Source organism: Macaca nemestrina, chromosome 1 (genome assembly GCF_043159975.1).
Source record: "Macaca nemestrina isolate mMacNem1 chromosome 1, mMacNem.hap1, whole genome shotgun sequence".
Taxonomy (NCBI): domain Eukaryota; kingdom Metazoa; phylum Chordata; class Mammalia; order Primates; family Cercopithecidae; genus Macaca; species Macaca nemestrina.
In genome coordinates, this window is record NC_092125.1 from 17,400,730 (window position 1) to 17,420,586 (window position 19,857).

A 19,857-nucleotide genomic window follows, 5' to 3' on the forward strand; every position below is an offset into this window, starting at 1 on the left:
ATGATAGTAGGCCAACTCTCTCTCTTAGGAGAAAGGAAAAATAACTTTCTTTTGACTGGGTGGAAGACACAGTAGGAACAGATGCCTCTCTCTTCTCTTCTGATCCCTATTGTCACAGGATATTGAGCTAGAATTTTCCTGTTGCTCCAGAGTTGGAAACTAAAGCTGAAGGACGTAGACCTAAATGTCCTGCATTCTGAATCTCTAATGACGGAGTGGGGCGTCCTACCCCTGGGGCTGCTCAACCAGCAACTCTGCAATCAACCACCACTCTCAATACCCACCCACCTGTTGGCCATGTAGAAAATAGAGTCTTCATGAGAGATGCGTTTTTCTCCCCTACCCCATGGTTTGCCTGTCCAAACCCGGCCACATGGGAGTAAACTCTTCCACTCAAACCCAGTGGGAAAAAAAAAAATCCACTAGATTCACTCCTAAAGACTGGGGGTGCCCTGCAAGAAGGAAGACTTACATCTGGTTCTCCAACGTGGATATCTGTCTATACTTAGGTTCTCTTAACAGCAGAGTCTGAGACAGGGACCTGAGTACAGGCTGTTTTTTGAAGAAGTGATTCCCAAGAAACTAGAGTGAGAAGGAGGAAAATTCAATAAAAGGTTCAGTGGAGCTGGTCACCACATGGGCAAATGGAACCCAATGGCCAAAAGGTTCCTAGTAGCAGGAACCTTCTAGAAAAGAAAAAAAATGTGTGAAGCATGCCTCAGAACTGTTCCCTAAGAGGTTGAGTAGGCTGGGGCATTGGGTGAGGGCATTATCCATCCCCACCCCTCTTTACACAGGTTCTGAGAACACCTGTGCAGGCAGGCCAGATAAACCTGTTGGGTGCCTGAGTGGAAAGCCAACAGTCAGCACGGTTCCCTGTTGTGGAGGGAATCTGAGGGAGGCTGAGGGATTGGGACACAGGGCACCCAAACTGTCTGCTGCAGCATTGTTTAAGCAACTCACTTCTGATGTGTCGCTGCCCCCTCAAGCAGGGATAAAGGAATTAGAGAGACCTAACAGGGCAGAGAGGGTCTACTATGGGGTGGCCTGAGCATACACCATTTGTTGTGGCAAAGACACATGAACTTCCCACAGGAATCAAGAGGACATCACAAAAGTTATTCCTCCAACAAGCAAACCCATTGGGCCAGAGGACCCCACAGAAGAGGGGTCAAATGATTTGAGTACCGATATCTGCCCTCCTCAGAGGAACCTGGTTAACCCCTGAAGATAGTTAAAACTCTCTTGGCTGCTGGCAGGATCTGAACATATCAAGGGTGACCCAGGGTGCTCTTCTACACGAGCTCAGAGGATTAAACAGTGTTTCTCAAAAGTTGACTTAAATTGTGATTTTTAAGAAAAAAGTGACAACAAAAATAATAAAACACAAAGTATCTGATTGTATCTGAATGTTTACAGCTTCTTAAATCTTATCCTAAACTAAATTTTCTTAACCTGGGAACCAAAGACTCTCTAAGGAGTGAATGAATAACTCAGGAGAACTGTGAGTCTCCTGAAAATTCACTCAATAGTTTGCATATATGTACATGCGTACACGTAGTTTTGCAACAGAGGAAGTCCATAGCTTTCATCAGCTTCTCAAAATAAATAAACACTTGATCCCAAAAAGGTTAACAGGCACTTATTTGCGTTATTAATTAGTATTTAAAATTGTTCATGTTGACACAACTACTTTATTTCTACAGGAAAAGCACCACTCATTCAAAAATATTATATTTCCCCCTTGACTCAGAGAGCCTGTGAGAACTGTTTCTGTCCAGGCTCTGGTCTGTGTGGGCTTCAGCCTGCCACGGCGGCCCTCTGTTGGTCACTGTGAAAACTGCAGTGGGTAGCTAGCACACTGAAAGGCAGGTTTTAAAAAATTATTAGTAACTATGTAATTGTGTTAACATGTATTAGAAAAATTTCAGAAAGTTAATTTCAACTCATTATTTTCTACTTATGGTAATAATAAGATGGGTAGATTTAGCAAAACAAAAGCCAAGATAAAACATAAATAACTAAAGTTTAGAAATCAGTGATCTAATTTAACCCCCTCATTTTCTGATGAGGGGAGTGGAGTTTGGAGAGGTTCAATAACTACACCGAGCCATATACAGCTGGTTGGTGGAAGAGAAAGGATCAGAAATGACCTCCTATCCAAGGTTCTGTCAAGACTCTGTGCAACTCCTTCTTGCTGACAATCTCAGAAGAAAAGCTGAAGGAGCATTTTCCTCTAGGGCACCTGAATCCCAATAAAGTGAAGTCAGTCTCTCTCTCTCTCTCTCTCTCTCTCTCTCTCTCTGTCTCTCTCTCGATATTCATATATATGTTTGTGAACCTATATATAGCTACACATGCATAAGTGTCACATCCACACATTCAGTGAATACAGATTATGGGCCAGACACTATTCTAGTCGCTAGAAATATAAAGATAAATATAATACGGTCTTGTCCTCAAGGAGCTTATCATCTGTCAGAGTAAACAGATATTCAAGAAAACAGATGTATTCCGCGTAACACGGTGAAACCCCGTCTCTACTAAAAAATACAAAAAACTAGCCGGGCGAGGTGGTGGGCGCCTGTAGTCCCGGCTACTCGGGAGGCTGAGGCAGGAGAATGGCGTAAAAACCCGGGAGGCGGAGCTTGCAGTGAGCTGAGATCCGGCCACTGCACTCCACCCTGGGCGACATAGCGAGACTCCGTCTCAAAAAAAAAAAAAAAAAAAAAAGAAAACAGATGTATTTAAGACCTAAGCAGACGTGAAGTTATTCAAGGCATGCTGTCATTCAAGGGGGAGGCAGTGTGACTTATGAGCAGAGCTTTGCAAGGATATTAGTTTCACTAAGTCTGGAAGAATGGGCAATAGTTGGTAACAACAATGGGGCATGAGCAAGATCATAGAATCTAGAAATATTCAGAAGCTGGGGGTAACATATAATACTTCAGTAAGTATCTATTGCAGATGCTGGTAATGTCTAGTTAAATGCTGGGCAGCTGGGCAGGGGCTGGATCGTGAAGACTTTTAATGTCACACTAAGCAACATGAATTTTATCGTGCAAGCAATGGGGAGCCATTGAGCATAATGTAATACTTCTATCATGGCCTTGTGGAAGATGCATGAGAGGCAGTAATAATGGAATCAGAAATACCAGCAAGGAGACCATTGCCATAATCCAGATTGAAAATGTTAAAGACCAGAACTAAGGCATGGATATGCAGGTGAGACAAGTGAGTGGGAATGAGAGAGACAGACAGTGGACGCAACAGGACTTGGTAACCAAGGACTGTGGGGAGGGATGGAAAGGGAGGACCCAGAGATACCTCAGAGTCCTTGCTTGGGTAACTGGGTAAATGGCAGTGAAAGTCACTCAGACTGGGGATATAGGAGAAGGAACCAAATGGGAAGAACAATGGTAAATTTAGTTTAAAAGATAGTAAACTTAGTAAAAGACAAGGATAAAGAGATAGTAATTTTAAGGATAAAAAGATACTACATTTAGTAAAAATAAGGGAGATGTTCAATAGAAAACTGAATTGTGGATTGGAATTCTGGAGATAAATCGGGGCTAGAGATAGAAATTTGGGGAAAATTAGTATAGAAACAGTATCTGAAGCCTCAGAGTATTTGAGACCACCAAGAAAGAAGATACAAAGTGAGAAGAGAGGAAAAGCTAGAACAGAAGACAGAAAAACAACAATATTAAAGAGAAAGGGGCCGGGCATGGTGGCTCATGCCTGTAATCCCAACACTTCAGGAGCCCAAGGTGGGAGAATTGCTTGAGCCCAGGAGTTTGAGACCAGCCTGGCCAATACAGTGAGACCCTGTCTCAAAAAAAATTTTAGAAGAAAGGGAGAGAAGGAGCTCATAAGACATTAAGCAGAATGGCCAGAAATGTAGCAGGAAGACCGGGAAGGGTGAAATCATGAAAGCCAACGGAAATGGGAGCTTTAGGAATGAATTTATTAAAAAATCTAGACGCTGCCGTGATATATAGCAGAATAAGAATTGAAAAATGTCTTTTAAATTTAGCAAATAGAAAGTCATTGCTGATTTTGGTAGAGATTTGAGGAGTGATAGAGATAGAAATCAGGTCACAGTGAGCTCAGAAAGTGAATGGAACATAAAAGCACAGTACACAGACAACTCCTGTGAGGAAAAGGAAAGACGATGATAGCTCATAAAGTAAGCCAAAAGTTAATATTGGCTTGATAAATGTTAAATAAAGACCTATACTTTTCTGGGGGCCTTACTAGGTCAAATCCCATAAAATGTTTGACAGGTTTCAAACAGTCAAATGTAAGAGATGTCCTTATGGTGTAACCTAATATAATTAAGAATGCATGACACTGGCTTTTAGTTAATCATATTCTATCAAAAAATTAGGCAAGACCACAATAAAAGCATCACTCTCTGCTATGGTTTGGATCTGTGTCCCCACACATATCTCGTGTCAAATTGTAATCCCCAGTATTGGAGGTGGGTCCTGGTGGGAGGTGATTGAATCATGGAGATGGATCTTTCATGAATGTTTAGCACCATCCTCTGGTGTTCTCGTGATAGAGTTCTCACAAGGTCTGGTTGTTTAAAGTGAGTAACACCTCCCATTTCTCTCTCTCTTGCTGTTCCAGCCATGTGATATGCTAGCTCCCCCTTCATCTTCTGCCATGATTGTAAATTTCCTAAGGCCTCCCCAGAAGCCAAGCAGATGCCAGATCATGCTTCCTGTACATTCCACAGAACTGTGAGCCAATTAAGCCTCTTTTCTTTATAAATTACCCAGTCTTGGATATTTCTTTATAGTAATGTGAAAATGGACGAATACAGAAAATTGGTACCAAGAAGTGAGGCATTGCTATAAAGATACCTGAAAATGTGGAAGTGGCTTTGGAATTGGGTAAAGGGCTGAGGTTGGAAGAGTGTGGATGGCTCAGAAGAAGACAGGAAGATGAGGAAAAGTTTGGGAATGCCTAGAAACTGATTTAATGGTTATGACCAAAATGCTGGTAGTGAAATCAACAGTGAAAGCCAGGCTGATGAGGTCTCAGATGGAAATGAGAAACTTATTGGGAACTGCAGTAAAGGTCAATTTTGTTATTGCTTAGCAAAGAACTTGGCTGCATTGTGCCACTGCCCTAAGGAATATGTGGATCTCTGAACTTGAGATTAATGATTTAAGGTATCTGGAGGAAGAAATTTCTAAGCAGCAAAGCATTCACCATGTGGCCTGACTGTTTCTAACAACCCATTCTCATATGCATGAGCAAAGAAATGACCTAAAGTTGGAACTTATATTTAAAGGGGAAACAAAGCATAAAAGTTTGGAAAATTTGCAGCTTGGCCATGTGGTAGAAAAGAAAAGCCCATTTTCAGGGAAGGAATTCAAGCAGGCTGCAAAAATTTGCATAAGTAAGAAGGAGCTCAGTGCTAATAGCCAAGACAATGGTGAAAAGGCCTCAGAGGCATTTCAGAGACCTTCATGGCAGCCCCTCCCCTCACAGGCTTAGAGGCCTAGGAGGACAGAATGGTTTCATGGGGCAGACCCAGGGCCCCACTGCTCTGCACAGGCTCAGGACGTTGCTCCCCACACTGCTGTCAGTTTTTCCAACTCCACCATGACTCAAAGGGGTCCAGATACACCTTGGACCACTGCTTCTGAGGGTGCAAGCCATAAGCCTTGGTAATTTCCACATGGTGTTAAGACTGAGGGTGCACAGAGTGCAAGAGTTGAGGCTTGGGAGTATCTGCCTAGGTTTCAGAGGATGTATGGAAAAGCTTGGTTGTCTAGGCAGAAGTCTGCTGCAGGGCAGGACCCCTCATGGAGAACCACTACTAGGGTAATACGGAGGGGGAATGTGGGGTTGGAGGCCCCACACAGAGTCCCCACTGGGGCACTGCCTAGTGGAGCTGTAAGAAGGGGGCCACCATCCTGCAGTGCCTGGGATAGTAGATCCAACTGGCAGCTTGCATCCTCAGCATGGAAAAGCTGCATGCACTCAACGCCAGCCTGTGAGAGCAGTTGCAGGGGCTATACCCTGCAAAGCCACAGGGGTAGGGCTGCCCAAGGTCACAGGAGCCCACTCCTTGCACCAGTGTGCTCTGTATGTGAGACATGGAGTCAAAAGGAGATTATTTTGGAGCTTTAAGATTTAATGACTGCCCTTCTGGGCTTCAAATTGCATGGGGCCTATAGTCCCTTTCTTTTGGCCAATTTTTCTCTTTTGGAACAGGAGTATTGACCCAATGTCTACATCTTGGAAGTAACTAACTGTTTTTATATTTTACAAACTCTCACAGGCAGAAGGGACTAGCCTTGTCTCAGATGAGACTTTGGACTTTGAACTTTTGAGTTAACACTGGAAATGAGTTAAGACTTTAGGGGACTATTGGGAATGGATGATTGTATTTTGCAATGGGAGAAAGACATGAGATTTGGGGAGAACATGGGTGGAATGATATGGTTTGGATCTGTGTCCCCACCCAAGTCTCACGTCAAATTGTAATCCCCAGTGTTGGAGGGCAGGGTCTGGTGGGAGATGACTGGATCATGGGGGTGGATACTTCATGAATGGTTTAGCACCATTCTCTGGCACTATTCTCATGATAGACTTCTCATGAGATCTCATTGGTTAAAAGTGTGTGGCACCTCCCTCTTTTCTCTCTCTCGTTCCTACTCTGGCAATGCAATGTGTGTGCTCCCCTTTCACCTTCCACCATGATTGTAAGTTTCCTGAGGCCTCCCCAGAAGCTGAGCAGATGCTACCATCATGCTCCCTGTATAGCCTGCAGAACCATGAGCCAATCAATCTTCTTCCATTTATAAATTACTCAGTCTCAGTTACTTCTTTATAGCAATGGACTAATACACTCTCCATCCAAATTGCAGGTAGGGCTAAAAGACAGCACAGTGCACTGATTCAGGGCCAGGATGCAAGCTAGACAGTTGGGTTTCTGTCTCCCTCAGCACTCACCTGCTGGTTGGTCTGCCTAAGTTTGTTAGCTTCTCTTGGGCCTGGTTTCCTCATCCTAAAATTCAGGTACAGATGTAGATATGGATCTCTATACACATAGATATCAATATATAAAATAATACTATATATAAATATATGAAATATATAAAATATATATATTTAATACTATATAAAATAAAATATATAAAATAATATATATAAAATAATAATACCCCTTAGAATTGTCATGAACATTAAATGAGTTATTTAAATGAATGAATGAGCAAACTGTAGTCTATCCACACAATGGAGTATTATACAGCCTTGAAAGAAAGGAAATTTTGACACATGCTATCAGATGAACGAACACTGAAGACACTATGCTATGAGAAATGTCAGTCACAAAACAGCAAATATTGTATGATTCCACTTGTATGAGGTACACAGAGTGGACAAATTCAGAGAAATGGAAATTAGAATGTGATTGTCAGGAGCTGGAAGAGGGGCAGGGATGGGGATTTATTTCTTAATGGGTACAAAGTGTCACTTGGGGAAGAGGAAAAAGTTCTGGAGATGAATGGTGGTGATGATTGCATAATATTATTATGTATTTAATACCACTGAACTGTATACTTAATAATGGCTTAATCACTCAATCACCATCACTTAAGATGATGGATTTTATGTTATATGCATTTTACCACAATTTTAAAAAATGGAAATAAGTTAAATGAGTAACTTCTAAAGCACTTAGTAACTGTTATGAAAGTGTTTGTTAAATAAATAGAAACATTAAAAATTAGCTAAATTTATTGTGCCTCAATTTTTGTACCCCATTTCTATATGCTAAAAATCTCCCAAGACTGGAGTAGAGGACAAGAAATAACCCCAAAGATAAAAGAATGAGAGAATTACATAAAAAGTCAACTTGGGAGTGGTCTCATGTGTGAAAGAAAGAGGAACACGCAATGTTGCAATGATGTCTAAATGTCAGATTAGAAAAGAATAAAAATGTCGAGGTGAAATTTACTCCCTATTGAAGAGAACCATGAAAAAGTTCACTAAGCAAATAGTTACAAGGAAGCACCTACCAGGTGCCACTCACTCTGCTATATGCTACTGGCAAAACTGAGAAAATAATTGGCCTCACTGTGCAGGCAGGCTTTAGGGAGGTACCAAAGTAAACTAAATGTATAATGCCATGTACACTTAATAGGAATAGGCCAGAAAATCTTGTGATTGTCAGGGCCAATTGGAAGTGGGAAATAAAGTGGAATTGTTGTGGCCATGTTGATAACTAAGTAGAAAGAGACCTGAATTGTGATGAGGCTCATAGCATTCATAAAACACCTGTTCCCTCTCAGACCTTTACCTGGGGAGAGAGGGAACACGCAGGTAGATGGAGCAGTGGTTCTCAGCCTTTTTAAGCATGCCAATATCTGGGAGCCACCCTTGCCTCCCACACCTAGACATTCTGACTTAGCTTGCCTGGGGTGGAGCCTGGACATTGGTAGGTTTTAAATCTTTCTAAGTTATTCAAACATGCAGCCAGGACTACAAGCCACTGGATTAGAAGCAGCAATTGCTCTCTATGTATTACTGATCTCAGAAGAGCCTTGGGTGACAGAAATAGCAAATGTTGCTCAGGAGCTGGCGGTAGAGTTAGGAGGAGGATGGATTTTCATTGCTTGGTCAGAGGGGACCATCTGTTTATCTTACAGACTTAATATGATCACAGGACATCAAGTTGCCTCAACAAGAGGAAATTACCCCCACCTTCTTAGAAGGGTAGCTTCCCAAGAGATGCTTCAGACCTGGGATGCAGTTGCACTTGAGGAGGGTCTCTCTCTGTCAAGTAGCAGAAAAGTCTTCTTTCTAGAGAAGCATGACCCACATGGGTCATCCCTCACTCTGGAAAAATCCCCACCTTCTCAACCAACAAAGGGCCCTTCCCAGGAAAGGCAGCTGAGGGTCTCTACAGCTAAGCTCCTCCCAGCTCTTCACTATGTGGGAGCTGAGAGGTAGGAAGAAACCTGAGGGGAAAATGGTGACAATGACAAGTACTCACTGCTGAGTGGCCCCACGGCGCAAGGCAGACTGGACTTGTGCTGCCAGGTGACCCAGGAAGCTGCTAAGAGCTGGCTGCCTTGAAGGAAGCTGAAAGTGCAGGTTGATATTCTCTTGTTCCAGGTCTTCTAATCTTTGTTGTAATGTCTCAGCTGGAAACCCAAAATGATGAGAGAGAGGAAAAAAGAACCATGAAATGCAAAATAGATAACGCCAGTGTCTCTCAGCTCCAGTCGTAGTCAACCTTCGCCTTAATGACATCATGAGAAGGTTACTAGTTTCTAGGCCAGCACTTTTATCTCTCAGTTGGTACTTCTAAGAATCTTCTTTGCACCAACAAGATGGCTCTCCTATCTTTTATTCTTTTAACTCTCAAAGATCATTGTTGACATAGTGATATGATGGTCATAATTATGATCTTCACACAGAGGGATACTTAATATTAATTATTTTAAAAGCACAGTAAGCATTTTGGGAAAAAAAAACTGTAATTTTGGTGAGTTCTATATAATTACTTTTTTTAAAAAAATCAGTGCACAAGTTTTGATTTTAACATTTCCTCAGCAATTGCACATCCAGATAGAGCCAGGTCACAGTTACTAAAGCCACAGAAGTGATGTTCGAATTCTACCATGCTATAGATGACTATATATCCACTTCTGTTGTAAAGTAGGGGTTCTATTATATTTTAATGACCTTAAGTCTCCTAGCATAAGGTATAAATATAGAATCCTTGTAATACAATTTTTTCTTAAAAAAATAAAAATAAACTACAGATCATTTGAAAGAGTGATGTCAGCAGATGGTTGATTAGAGATGCCTGGAATTCTGCCTGCCCCCCTACCCAACTAAGAAAAGGACAAAGGCAATGAATAAACAGATAAGATTTGATTGGAGTGTTGAAGGGAGGCTGCTGGAGTACAGTGGGGGAGTGAAGATGCAACTGTGGTGAATGGCAGTCCAGAAAGGCAGCATGCAGGCACTCAGCCTCTGCAGCCCTGTATCCCCTGTTCAGATTGAATCTGCCTGGAGTCAGGAGGGACTTCTCATTGCATGGAAAAGATAAACAGAAGGACCTCATCAACCCCTGTTGACACAGCAAACACCTACAGTCCTTACAAAAGGAGAATCTCACAGTTCTTGCAAGCCCTGAGTCCAGTGTGGAGAGCTGCCAGGAATCTGCACAGCTGCATTGCTCCAGACTAGAAGCATAAGATATGCACTCCCTACCCCTATTCCACACCTTCTGTTGAACCTTTAAAGAATAATTAATACCAATTCTTCTTAAACTATTTCAGAAAATTAAAAGGCAAGGAATTCATCCTAACTCATTCTACTTATTACTGACACCAAAATGAGACAAGGACACAACAGAGAAAACTACATGCCAACATCTCTGATGAAAAGAGACACAAAAATTCTCAACAGAATATCAGCAAACAGAACTAAACAACACATCAAAAAGATAATATACCATGATAAAAGTGGGATTTATCCCAGGAATGCAAATTTGGTTCAAAATATGCAAATCAATAAACATCATATATCTCATCAATAGAATGAAGCACAAAAATCACATGATCATCTCAATAGATGCAGAAAAAGTTTTTGATAAAATTCAACATCCCTTCATAATAAAAAAATTTCTCAACAAATTAGGTATAGAAAGTACCTCAATGTAATAAATAGCATGTATAACAAACACACAGTGAATATCTTACTGAATGGGGAAATGCTGAAAGCTTTTCCTCTAACAAATGGAACAGCACAAGAATGCCCAACTGTCACCACTCTTATTCAACATAGCACTGGAAGTCCTATTCAGAGCAATTAGATAAGAGAGAGAAATAAGAGACATTCAAGTCGGAATGGGGAAAGTTAAATTGTCCCTATCTGCAGATTGCATGCTCTTATATCTAGAAAAACCTAAAGACTCTAGCAATAAAACTCTTAGAACTGATAAATGAATTCAGTGAAGTTGCAGTATACAAAATTAACATACAAAAACCAGTGGCATTTCTATACATGAACAATAAACTAGCTGAAAAAGAAATTAATAAGGAAATTTCATTTACAATAACTACAAAAATATTAAAATACCTAGAAATAAATTTAACCAAGAAAGTGAAAGATCTCTACAAGGAAAACTACGAAACACTGATGAAAGAAATTGAAGAGGATGCAAGCAAATGGAAAGACAGCCCATGCTGATGGATTGTAAGAATTAATATTGTTACACTAACACTGCTCTCTCTATCAAAATACCAGTGACATTTCTCACAGAAATAGAAAAAAAAATCCAAAAGACCCCAAATAACCAAAGTAATCATAAGCAAAAAGAACAACACTGAAGGTATCACACTACCAGACCTCAAAATATACTACAAAGCCAGGGTAACCAAAACAACATGGTACTGGCATAAAATTAGATACACAGACCAATGAAACAGTATTGAGAATCCAGAAATTAATCCACATATATACTGCTAACTGATTTTTGACGAAGGTCCCAAGAACACTAATTGGGGAAAAGAAGGTCTCTTCAATAAAAGGTGCTGGGAAAACTGGATATCCATAGGCAAAAGGATGAAACTAGACCCCTGCCTCTCGCCTTATATGAAAATGAACTCTAAATGGATCAAAGACCTAAGTGTAAGACCAAAAATGATAAAACTATGAGAAAAAAACAGAGGACATGAGTCTGGGAAAATATTTTATGAATAAGATTTTAAAAGCACAGACGACAATAGCAAAACTAAACAAGTGAAATTTTATCAAATTAAAAATCTTCTACATAGCAAAGAAAAAAATCAATGAGGCCAGGCCCAGTGGTTCACACCTGCAATTCCAGCACTTTGGGAGGCTAAGTGAGGAGGATCACTTGAACCCAGGAGTTTAAGACCAGCCTGGGAAATATGGTGAAACCCCATCTCTACACAAAACACAAAAATTAGCCAGGCATGATGGTGTATGGCTGTAGTCCCAGCTACTCAGGAGGCTGAGGTGGGAGGATCACCTGAGTCTGGGGAAGTCGAGGCTGCAGTGATCTGTGATCATGCCACTGCACTCCAGCCTGGGGAACAGAGTGAGACTCTTTCTCAAAAAAATAAAAGAAAGAAACAATCAACAGAGTGAAAAGACAACCTACAGAATGGGAGAAAATGTTTGCAAACTACCCATCCAACAGGAGATTACTATCTAGAATATACAAGGAACTGAATCATCTCAACAAAAGAAAAATAATCTAATATAAAAATGGGCAAATAATCTGAACAGACATTTCTCAAAAGAAGGCATAAAAATGGCCAAAAATATATTTTTTAAAGCTCAACATCACTAATCATCAGGTATATGCAAATCAAAATCACAATGCAGTATCATCTCACCTCAGTTAGGATGGCTATTATCAAAAAGACAAACATAAATAAATAACAAATGCTTGTGAGGATGTGAAGAAAAAGGAACTCTTCTACACTGTTGGTGGGAACGTAAACCAGTACAGCCACTATGGAGAACAGTATGGATGTTCCTCAAGAAACTACAAATAGAACAACCATATGATCCAGCAATCCCACTGCTGGATATTTATCCAAAAGAAAGGAAATCAGCATCTCAAAGAGACATCTACACCCCCATGTTCTTGCAGCACTACTCATAATAGTCAAGATATGGAATCAATCTAAGTGTCCAACAACAAACGAATGGATAAAGCAAATGTGGTATATATCCACAATGAAATACTATTTAGTCATTAAGAATGAAATCCTGTCATTCTTGGCAACATGGATGGAACTGAAAGACATTATGTTAAGTGAAATAAGACAGGAACAGAAAGTTAAACATGTTTTCATTCATATGTGGAAGCTAAAATGAGTTTGTTTTAATCCATTTTGCATTGCTATAAAGGAATACCTGAGGCTGGGTAATTTATAAAGAAAACAGATTTATTTAGCTCATGGTTCTGCAGACTTTACAAGAAGCTTAGTGCCAGCATCTGCTTCTAGTGAGGGCCTCAGGGAGCTTACAATCATGGCAGAAGGCTAAGGGAGAGCAGGCATGTCACGTGGCAAGAGAGGGAACAAGTGAGAAATGCCAGGCTCTTTTAAACAACCAGCTCTCATGTGAACTAATAGAGCGAAAACTCATTCATTACCATGGGAAGAGAATCAAGCCATTCTCGAGGGATCCACTCCATGACACAAACACCTCCCACCAGGCCCATCTCCAACACTGGAGATCACATTTCAACATGAAATCTGGAGGGCACAAACATCCAAACTGTGTCAGGGTTGATCTCATAGAAGTAAAAAGTAGGATAGAGGATATTAGAGGCTGAGAAGGGAAGCAGGAAGAGAAGGATAGGGAGAGATTTGTTAAAAGTTACAGAATTACAGCTAGATAGGAGGAGTAAGTTCTAGTGTTCTACAGCAATGGAGAATGACTATAGCTCACAATAGTATATTTTACAGTTTCCAATAGATGGAAGGATATTGAATGTTCCCAACACAAAAAGATAATGAATGTTTAGGCTGAGCGCGGTGGCTCATACCTGTAATCCCAGCACTTTGGGAGGTTGAAGCAGGTGGATTGCTTGAGGTCAGGAGTTCAAGACCAGCTTGATCAACATGGTGAAACCCCGTCTCTACTAAAAATACAAAAATTAGCCAGGCATGGTGGTAGGCGCCTGTGATCCCAGCTCCTCAGGAGGCTGAGGCAGGAGAATCACTTGAACCCGGGAGGTGGAGGATGCAGTGAGCCGAGATTGCACCACTGCACTCCAGCCTGGGCAACAGAGGAAAACTATGTCTCAAAAAAAAAAAAAAAAAAAAAAAAACAAGATAATAAATGTTTGAGATGAGGGATATGCTAATTACCCAGATCTGATCACTATATATTATATGTCCTGAAGCATCACTATGTACCCCATGAATATGCACAATTATCATTTGCAAATTTTTTAATGGGGGAAAAATCAATTGACAACAAATAAAGATATTACATTTTAATTAAAAAATTTTAATTACATATTGCATAATGCTCAAAGAATGCACATAAATAAAATGTTACACAAGTTATAAATATGTTGCGTTTATCAGTGGCTCATTATTAACGAGGATCTCGGTACTATTAATTTTCATTTCTTTTACATGGAAACATTGAGAGGAGAATTCTGTAGATACTCTTTAAACAATCATTTATGAGTTTAACAGGTGGTGTTTTTTCCTAAGTTAGTTAATAAAAACTTCTCTATCTATCTGAAAGGCTGTTGGATCCATGGGTGAATTGAAATGTATTTCTAAAATGCAGATGAGACTGATCTTTATGTAGCTTTTGAATTGTTCTGTGATGAATGGGTCCTGGAAAATGAACTTTTGCTATTTGTTGGGATTCTCTTACTGGCCCTTATGTGGGAAGTTTTGGTTGTCTCTCACCCATTACATATATTCCACCTTTGTTTCTTATGGAAAAAACACTATGCTTCCTGGCACACAAAAAAAGATTTATTCCATGTTCTTTGCTAATAAAGAGTTGGTATCAAATTATTTTTTAAAAAATTTAAGTAAACAGGCCGGGCGCGGTGGCTCAAGCCTGTAATCCCAGCACTTTGGGAGGCCGAGGCGGGTGGATCACGAGGTCAGGAGATCGAGACTATCCTGGCTAACATGGTGAAACCCCGTCTCTACTAAAAAAAAATACAGAAAACTAGCCGGGCATGGTGGCGGGCACCTGTAGTCTCAGCTACTTGGGAGGCTGAGGCGGGAGAATGGCGTGAACCCGGGAGGCGGAGCTTGCAGTGAGCCGAGATCACGCCACTGCACTCCAGCCTGGGAGACACAGCCAGACTCCGTCTCAAAAAAAAAAAAAAAAAAAAAAAAAAAAAAAAATTAAGTAAACTGCAGAAATTGGAATCCATTCTAATGAGAACTTATCTTCAAAATCAAATGCCCAAAGAATTAGAAAGTTTCCCATAAAACTATTTCTGCAGAAATGGAAGGACTGGGTTTTAAGATACCAATCATCAGAGCTTCCCTTCTGGTGGTCCTTGGCAGGTGCACTGACACCTTGATCCTCTTCACCCTGGAGCAGTGGGTGGGCCCTAGGGCAGCCCAACATCCCAAGCCATCACCTCGGGCCATGAGCACTTACTACTTACCCCAGCGTGCACTACAAACATTATCCTTTTTAACGTCATAATGAGAAAATGTTTGAAGAGTGTCTACACTAGATCACAAAGACTCCTTTATGTTCTTATGGCTCTATAAGCCATTTTCTAAGGAGGCCATTTTGATAAGACACAAGTCTAAATCAAAACACACTTTTCAACAAGCTTGTCATTTTGTTTTTTTTTTTTTTTTTTTGAGACGGAGTCTCGTTCTGCCGCCCAGGCTGGAGTGCAGTGGCCGGATCTCAGCTCACTGCAAGCTCCGCCTCCCGGGTTCACGCCATTCTCCTGCCTCAGCCTCCGGAGTAGCTGGGACTACAGGCGCCCGCCACCGCGCCCAGCTAGTTTTTTTTTGTTTTGTTTTGTTTTGTTTTTTTTTTGTATTTTTTAGTAGAGACGGGGTTTCACCATGTTAGCCAGTATGGTCTCGATCTCCTGACCTCGTGATCCGCCCATCTCGGCCTCCCAAAGTGCTGGGATTACAGGCTTGAGCCACCGCGCCCGGCCAAGCTTGTCATTTTGAACAAAACCTTTTATCATACACCAGCAGAGGGTAACATGAGTCGCAGTGTGCCTCTCAACCTAACTCTTTTCCTGCACTGGCCCACCCCTAAGGCACACACCTGGGTACCAAAAAGGTAGAGGAAAGGGCAGAAAACTTGCATCTCTGGGGCTGTTAAGTGAAAGACATTCACATAAACTTGCCATATGCATTGAAACCTATAGCCGGAAACTAAGAGCATTTACCAACAATTCATTCTAAGGATACTAGAAAAGATCATCTGTCCAAGATCAAGTCCCAGGTCATTAGCAGACTTCTCAGTCTGTGCTACCTTCTTCAGCAGTTACTGCGGAAGCTAATTCAGACACCCCACTTAAAATATGCAGAAGAGTCTGGCCTGATAAGACCTTCTAGGATAATGCTGAAGTGTACCCATTCCTTAACTGACAGCAAGCATTCAAACGATTACATGATTACTTTCCTAATGCTTTATTTCTTGTTCTACAAAATCAAAACTTTGGTGAAACGCAATAAAGTTCTTGAATTATGTGTTCTAAAATAGCAACCTGATACAGTCATAATGTATGTAAAGATGCATCCAGATCTGTTCCATAGGGGTTAGGAGAAAACCTGAGTTTTCTCCAACTCTGCCATTTCTAGCTGTCTGACCTTCAAGTTACTTAACCTTTCTAAGCTTCAGTTTCCTGCTCTGTAAAAAATGGGGTTAATAATAGTATCTACATCATAAGGTCTTCTGAGGATTAACTGAGATAATCTATGCAAAGCATTTAGCATCATGCCTGGCACTTTGTAAGTGTTCAAAAGGATTGTCTATTATTAGTAATGCCATTAAGTACTATCTTCAAGTTCCAAAAAAAAAATTAAAAACCCAGTCTAGCCTCCCTCTGCTATCCACCATATTCTAAACTATACCCGTCCGCTGCCAGATGAAAAGTTCTCAGATAATGCAGGTTGATCCAACAAAATTAAACACTGGAAATGGTAAACCAGTTGCCAAAAATTACACTCACAGTGAATTCCAAAGGAAGATATAAGTGATCGCAGAAAGTATCTGTGATTAGCTATGTTCTATGCTGCTACTCACCTTCAAAAGTGTAGGCATCAAAAGGTACTATTTTCTCTCTCTCTCTCTCTTTTTTGAGACAAAGTATTGCTCTGTCACCTAGGCTGCAATGCAGTGGCAGCCTCCAACTCCTGGGCTCAAGCGATCCTCCTGCCTCAGCCTCCCGAGTGGCTGGGACTACTGGCATGTGCCACCACACCCAGCTTTTTTTATTTTTATTTTTGTAGCTACAGAGCCCTGTTATGTTGCCCAGCCTGACGTCAAACTCCTGGGCTCAAGCGATCCTCCCACCTCAGCCTCCTAAGTAACTTGGGTTACAGATATGTGCCACCAGGCTCTGCTTTTTAAATTATTTTTTCAGAGATGGGGTTTTGTCATGTTGTCCAGGCTGGTCACAAACTCCTGACCTCATGTGATCCTCCTCCCTCGGCCTCCCAAAGTGTTAGGATTGCAGGCGTGAGCCACCATGCTCAGCCTGTTATTTTTTATCTCATGATTAGAAAAGGGCATCAGGATGGTCACCAGTAATTGTATAGCTTCAGTGATTATCTCCAATTTCTAAATTATCTCCTACTCCAGCCCTCTCACGGCTCTCAGCTACTGGGAGCTTCCACTTCCCCTGCCAGCACGACCTCTGGTTAGCAGAAGGGTGCGTTCTACCTCCATTTTGACAAAAGCTAGCTCTCTGGGTTCCCCGAATGACACCCCTATTCGCTAATTAGATATTCCAGGCAGAGGGAGCTCCCAGAGAGTGCAAAAGCCATGAGGCAAACACACGCTTCAATATGTAAGGAACACTCCCAGTAGGGCGAACCAAGGGGAAAGTAGTAAATGAGGGAGAGAGGGTATGACAGTGAGCTTGATCTTCAGAGCCACGTAGGCCGTTGTAGAGGACTTTGGTGTTTACCCCAAGGGAGATGAGAGCCATTGAAGGGTTCTGAGCAGGGGACTGGCACGATCCAGCTCATGTTTAACAGGATCACCTGGCTGCTCTGTTGGGAACACATTGTAAAAGGGCAGAGCCCAGAGACCAGTCACAGGGTCACTGCTATTCCCCAGGCAAGACCTAAGGATATCCAGGACCTAGAAAAGAAAGTGCAGGTGGTGAACGGTGGTTGGATTCAGGATGTTCTCTGACAGATCGGACATAGGGAACCAGAAAAGCAAAGTTGCCGTGAGACGAGCTGGGAGCAGGGTTCAGGGGAATATGCTGTTCTCATTGCCAGAGTCATTCTTCCTCCACATCCAGCCCAGGCTAAGTCTGCCTCATCCATCAGACCCCAGTATCTCCTCTGGTCCTGCCAACGCGCCAGGTAGGCTCCCTGCTCCACCAGCTCCCTAAGCACAGGCAGGTTCTCCTTGACAAGCCACCACACCCTCACCTCCACATGTTCGAGGCCTCCTGCATCCACACAAGAGATGCCATGACACAGCGTTGGTCATTGTATAGTGACCTGCCCCTGGGATGCTGCCTGGCTCACAGCAAATGTTCACAAAAATGTGTCTCATTACAGTGAACTTTAGATTCTCTTGTTTTGTTTCTTGTTTTTTATGTTTTTCATAAACCACTTTAAACCCTTTTCATTAGCAACTAAATGAATAGAAGACATAAATCTCATCAAGTCTTCAATCAAGTTCACTGCCTACCTACCTAGCAAAATGTTACTCTGCCTTGCAAGGGCACTATCCCATCCAGGCCTACAGCTTCAGATCCTTTGATTTGTCCTCTTCCTACGTTTCACATCCTTGTGAGTCTCTCATGGTGTTTGACATATTCACATCTTCTCCATTTCTACTGCCCCCAGCCTAGCCCGAGTTGTCAGCACTTCTGCAGGGATGAATTACTCCCTGCCTAATCTCTCTCACTCCTTCCATGGTTTCCACACATCACCAACAGAGCGGCCTTCCTAACGCTCAGATGTGCACAAGCTGATAAACAAAATCCAGAAACATCTGCTAGGACCTGGCATTACTCCAAGTACTTTTGTACATGTTACAGGTTGAGCATCCCTAATCCAAACATCTGAAATTTGAAGTGCCCCAAAATCTGAAAGTTTTTGAGTGCTGACATGATGCCACAAGTAGAAAACTCCACACCTGACCTCACAGGCCACAGTCAAAACGCAGCCAAAACTTGGTTTCATGCACAAAATTATTTGGAAATTTGTATAGTATTAACTTGAGACTATGTGTGTAAGATGTACAAAAAACATAAATGAATTTCATGTACAGGCTTGGGTCCTATCCTGAAGATATCTCATTATATATGTGCAAATACTCTAAGACCACCCCCAAAAAATACTGGAAATTTGAAACACTTCAGGTCCTAAGCATTTCACATAAGAGTTACTCAACCTGCCGGGTGCGGTGGCTCACGCCTGTAATCCCAGCACTTTGGGAGGCCGAGGCGGGCGGATCACAAGGTCAGGAGATCGAGACCACGGTGAAACCCCGTCTCTACTAAAAATACAAAAAATTAGCCGGGCGCGGTTGTGGGCGCCTGTAGTCCCAGCTACTCGGGAGGCTGAGGCAGGAGAATGGCGTGAACCCGGGAGGCGGAGCTTGCAGTGAGCCAAGATCGCGCCACTGCACTCCAGCCTGGGCGACAGAGCGAGACTCCGTCTCAAAAAAAAAAAAAAAAAAAAAAAAGAGTTACTCAACCTATAATACAAAACGTTCTCAAAGGCCTGGAAGACTCCATGTGAGCTCCAGAACAAAGTCCAAACCTCTGTCCCTGGCATTCATGACCATGAGTGAGCTTGCTCAGCCTCCCTGTCTCTTCTCCATGCCAGCACTCTGCTCCCGAGTCATGTGGGGGACGCATGACATTGGAGAGAACACAGAATCACAACACTAAGGATCGGGGTACCCAGATCCGGGCAACAGCTTGGACACTAACTGTGCATATCCTATGTGACAAATCACTTACCCCACTTAAGTCCCAGAGCCTCATGTGCTAAATATGACCAATACCTCCACAAGATGTTTTTAAATCATGATTGTTACAAAACAACAAAAAGGTGCATCAGAGACCTCCTCATCTACGTCAGTTTGTGATGCTATTACAGAGTACCATAGACTGGGTAG

The 19,857-nt window shown here is 41.9% G+C and overlaps 1 protein-coding gene across 19 annotated transcripts in view; it reads right to left on the minus strand.

Moving 5' to 3' along the window:
* The window catches only part of LOC105499180 (DISC1 scaffold protein), a 426,110-nt gene that overhangs the window by 281,157 nt on the left and 125,096 nt on the right, over positions 1-19,857 (minus strand). For 17 of the 19 annotated variants that reach the window (XR_011610479.1, XR_011610480.1, XR_011610478.1 and 14 more), the window contains exon 4: positions 9,023-9,173. The exons of 1 other annotated variant lie outside the window; for it this stretch is intronic. Coding sequence is in view for 11 of the 18 variants with exons in the window: in XM_011771662.3 (XP_011769964.2) it covers positions 9,023-9,173 (151 nt within the window). In the remaining 7 variants the exon portion in view is untranslated. Of the gene's footprint in view, positions 1-6,975; positions 7,031-9,022; positions 9,174-19,857 lie in introns of all 19 variants that reach the window. One more of the 19 variants, XM_071074298.1, reaches the window with a different exon arrangement.